This window comes from Nannospalax galili, unplaced genomic scaffold (assembly GCF_000622305.1).
Source record: "Nannospalax galili isolate Female #2095 unplaced genomic scaffold, S.galili_v1.0 scaffold1759, whole genome shotgun sequence".
NCBI classification, from domain to species: Eukaryota; Metazoa; Chordata; class Mammalia; order Rodentia; family Spalacidae; genus Nannospalax; species Nannospalax galili.
The window spans coordinates 454,780-458,230 of NW_008342711.1; the positions used below are offsets into that span (position 1 = coordinate 454,780).

General features: G+C 43.8%; 1 protein-coding gene across 1 annotated transcript in view; it reads right to left on the reverse strand.

The window, feature by feature from the left end:
* Positions 1-3,451, reverse strand: part of Itih6 (inter-alpha-trypsin inhibitor heavy chain family member 6) — a 59,000-nt gene that overhangs the window by 32,824 nt on the left and 22,725 nt on the right. The window contains 1 exon segment of the mRNA XM_017799555.1: positions 3,246-3,361. Coding sequence (XP_017655044.1) covers positions 3,246-3,361 — 116 coding nt within the window.

The window sequence follows — 3,451 nt, forward strand, 5'->3', positions numbered from 1 at the left end:
TTGAATCCTGTCATTTTTATTTCTGTTTAGATTCTTGATATAGCTGTACTTTTCCACAGTTATACCTTCATTGAATTTCTTTCCGTAACCCTTTGGGTATAGTCATTCTTTTCTTCAGCCCTTTGTATTGCTTCCAGAACTCTCTGAAGGGCTGGTTTTCTGCCTATTCATATCATGGATGATTTTTCTTGCCCCTTCAACTATAATAGACATTTGGCTGGGTATAGTAATCTGGGTTTGCGTCTGTGGTCATTTAAAACTGGGAATACTTTCGTCCAGGCGCTTCTGGCTTTCATAGTTTTCACTGAAAAGTCAGCTGTAATCCTAATGGGTTTTCTTTTATATATGACTTTTTTCTGTTTTGCAGCTTTCAGAATTGTCTCTTTGTTCTCTATGTTTAGTGTTTTTGCTATGATGAGCCATGGAGAGTTTCTTTTCTGGTGCTGTCTGTTTAGTGTTCTATATGCTTCTTGTATTTGTATGGGCATGTCTTTCTTTAATTTTGGGAAATTTTCTTCCATGATTCTGTTGAAGATCTATTCCATGCCATTATCTGGGGATTGTTCTCCTTTCTGTATGCCTATGATCTGTAAGTTTGGTCTTTTTATGGTGTCACACAATTCCTCCATATTCCATTCTTGTGATTTCTTAACTTTTTCATAATCTTTGCTTGAGTGGTTTAGTTTGTCCACTTTATCTTCCAGTCTTGATACTGTGTTTTCTACTTCATTCATCGTATTGATGAGGCTTTCTCCTGTTGTCTCTAATTGGTTTACTGAGGGTTTCGCTTCCTTCTTTATTTCAGCCTGAGTATTCTTCAATATTTCTAACTCTTTTCTGAATTCATTCAGAAAATTAATTCAGAAGTTTATCCCTATCTTCTTCCATCAGTTCTTTGATTTCATTGTTTGTGTATTCTTTAAATTCACTGAATTCTTTTATTTATGTTTATTATAATTGTTCTTTTGAGTTCCATGTCCTACATTATCTCTAGGAGGTTCTCCTTGTACTCCTCTAGTTGACAATTGGTATTATTTGGGGATATGTTATTTTGGTTTTTCGTGTTATTTTTTCTCTGTGAATTTGACTTGTGAATTTCTATTGTAGTTTCTGATTCTTGTTTGAGATTCGAGCCTTCAAGTTTCGGTGTGCTTCTTTTTGTAAACTTTATGTGTCTTTCTGATTTACTTTTTGGGCATGAAAAGCTGGTTCCTTTAAGCTTCCGGTTCTCTCATTTGCTTTTATACTGGAGTGGCCAGATTGCTTCTGTCTTCAGGAGTTCCCACAGAGGCCCAAGTCATATGAGGATCAGATGCTCTTAGGCTTTCTCCTGAGGTCTGGATCCCTCCAGGAAAGATTTTGGCCTCAGGAATTTGGGGTTGGACTGGCCTGGGAGCCCGGCCCAGGAATCATGAGGTCTAGGGCAGCTGGTGGCTGTGCCACCCAGAGATGCAAGGGAAGATGGGAGTGGGAAGCAGTCCCAAGGACTCCTGGGGAGTGTACTGAGGAGCTGGGTCAGTCTGGATGCAAAAGATCAGGAAGCCAAGAGGTCAGCCCTGGTGTCCAGGAAAGAGGCTGGCGGGCAGTGCAGGTGCAGGGAGTTAGAGGGAGGTGAGGGCACAGGCAGGCCCAGAGTGCTCCTGGTAAACTGAGAAGGAACTGGGTTGGTCTGGGTGCAAAGGATCTGGAAGCAGTGGTGGTTTCCCAGGTGTCTGGGGGGCCAAGAAAAGGAATGGGACAGGACCCAGGCTAGGAGGAGAGACTGGCGGGGGAGATGTGAGGGTGAATGATGCTGGGGAGTCAAGGTGCGGAGGGCACAGTCGACTTACCCTGAGTGAGGCCTGTGGATCCTGCAGGTCCAGGGAAGCAGAGGGAGGTCAACTGTCAGATTTTTAACTTTGATTTAAAAGGTAGAGATGAAAACAAAAAATCAATTCTTACTCTGAAAATTCTAAGCTCATTCACTTATCTGACCATGGTGACGTTACTACATTTATCTTTTCAGCTTGCAGGGTTTATCTTGTCCAATCTAGTGTGCCTTATGCTTTTACAACACAGGTAGACATGCTATATAGACATGGTATATCAGGTAAAAGAAAGTGGAACAGACAGACTCAAAGTGAGGCCCTGTGGTTCTCTGGCTAGGAGTTAAGCACATTTGACATTGGTTGTAGTTGCAGGGGTCAAAGGCTAAGATTTACACCAATGTCTCTTGGCTTGTATCCACCTTTGTCTTTTCCTTCCTAAGAACTGTTTCTTAAATAAGGCCTGAGGGCTAGAGTTCTTTAAGCTGGAACCTCCTTGTATAAGGTAGAAATACCGTCGTGGTGTGAGGAAGCATTCCTTAAATCTGTTGCTGGGGCCAGGTCTTTCAGTGAGCTGGTGACCCTGGACAGGAACTTCACCAGTGCTTCAGAACACTCCACCCTCCAAGTAGGAAAAGGACGCCAGAAAGGACTTCAGTTGGGGGTGTACCTCCCTATATGCTGAAAACAAGACAGCCAGTTTTTTGATCCTTCCTGTCCATAGCTTTATTGACTCTGCTAAAATGCAGGTTCCTTATGTCTAGCGGGCTCTGGGCTCAAAAGTTTGAAGGGCTCAGGAATTACTATCCCAGGACTCTTCCAATGTTTCATTCTAGGGACCTACAACATTATGGTTTGAGAAGTCATAGCCTTTCAGAAGGCTATGGAAAGGAGGCACAGAAGTCCAGTTCTCTTTGGCATACAGACCTAGAGCATGGATTCCAGAGTGACAGGTACAATTGCAAAAATATTAAAATTGATGGCCCTGGAACTCTATGGATTTTAGTACCATAAGGTCAGCTCCCGTAGCATTAGCTCTCCATATTAAAACATTTGTTTAAAGACCCCAAAACCTCAGGAAGAACCCGAGTCATCACATCTGAGGTTGCATCGGCTCAGAATTCTGATAGCAGGGGACACAATTCTGTGAACCGGAGACACAGTAAGACTAGAATATCGTGGGTGATGGTCTCAACAGTTTCAGGGTCTCATAGGTGACTGTTTCAAGGTTTCTAGGATTCTGTGGCTCCAGGAAGACAGGGCCGTTGTATATAACCTGTTATGTGAGGTAACAGGGCCCAAGAGAGCACCAGGACACATAAAACCCCTGGGTGATGAGAGGGCAGGGTGCCTGGATTCAGGGTCCCATTGTTCTAGCCCTGTGTAAGCTGCGGGCCTGCAGATGACTGGACTAAGAAAGGTGCCCAGGGTCCTCCTTACCTGCTGCAACTTGGTTCCAAACATGGAACCGCTCACATCAATAACAAACACCACATTCTTCTCCACAGGAGAGAGGCCTCTGGGGGCAAAGTAATGTATAAAATGGCACCGTAAATCTGGACAAAAAGAAGGGACGACAAGAGGAAACGTGAGAGCCAAACTGAATCGCGCCCCTCTTGTTTTCCCACATAGGGCACTGCTCTTTC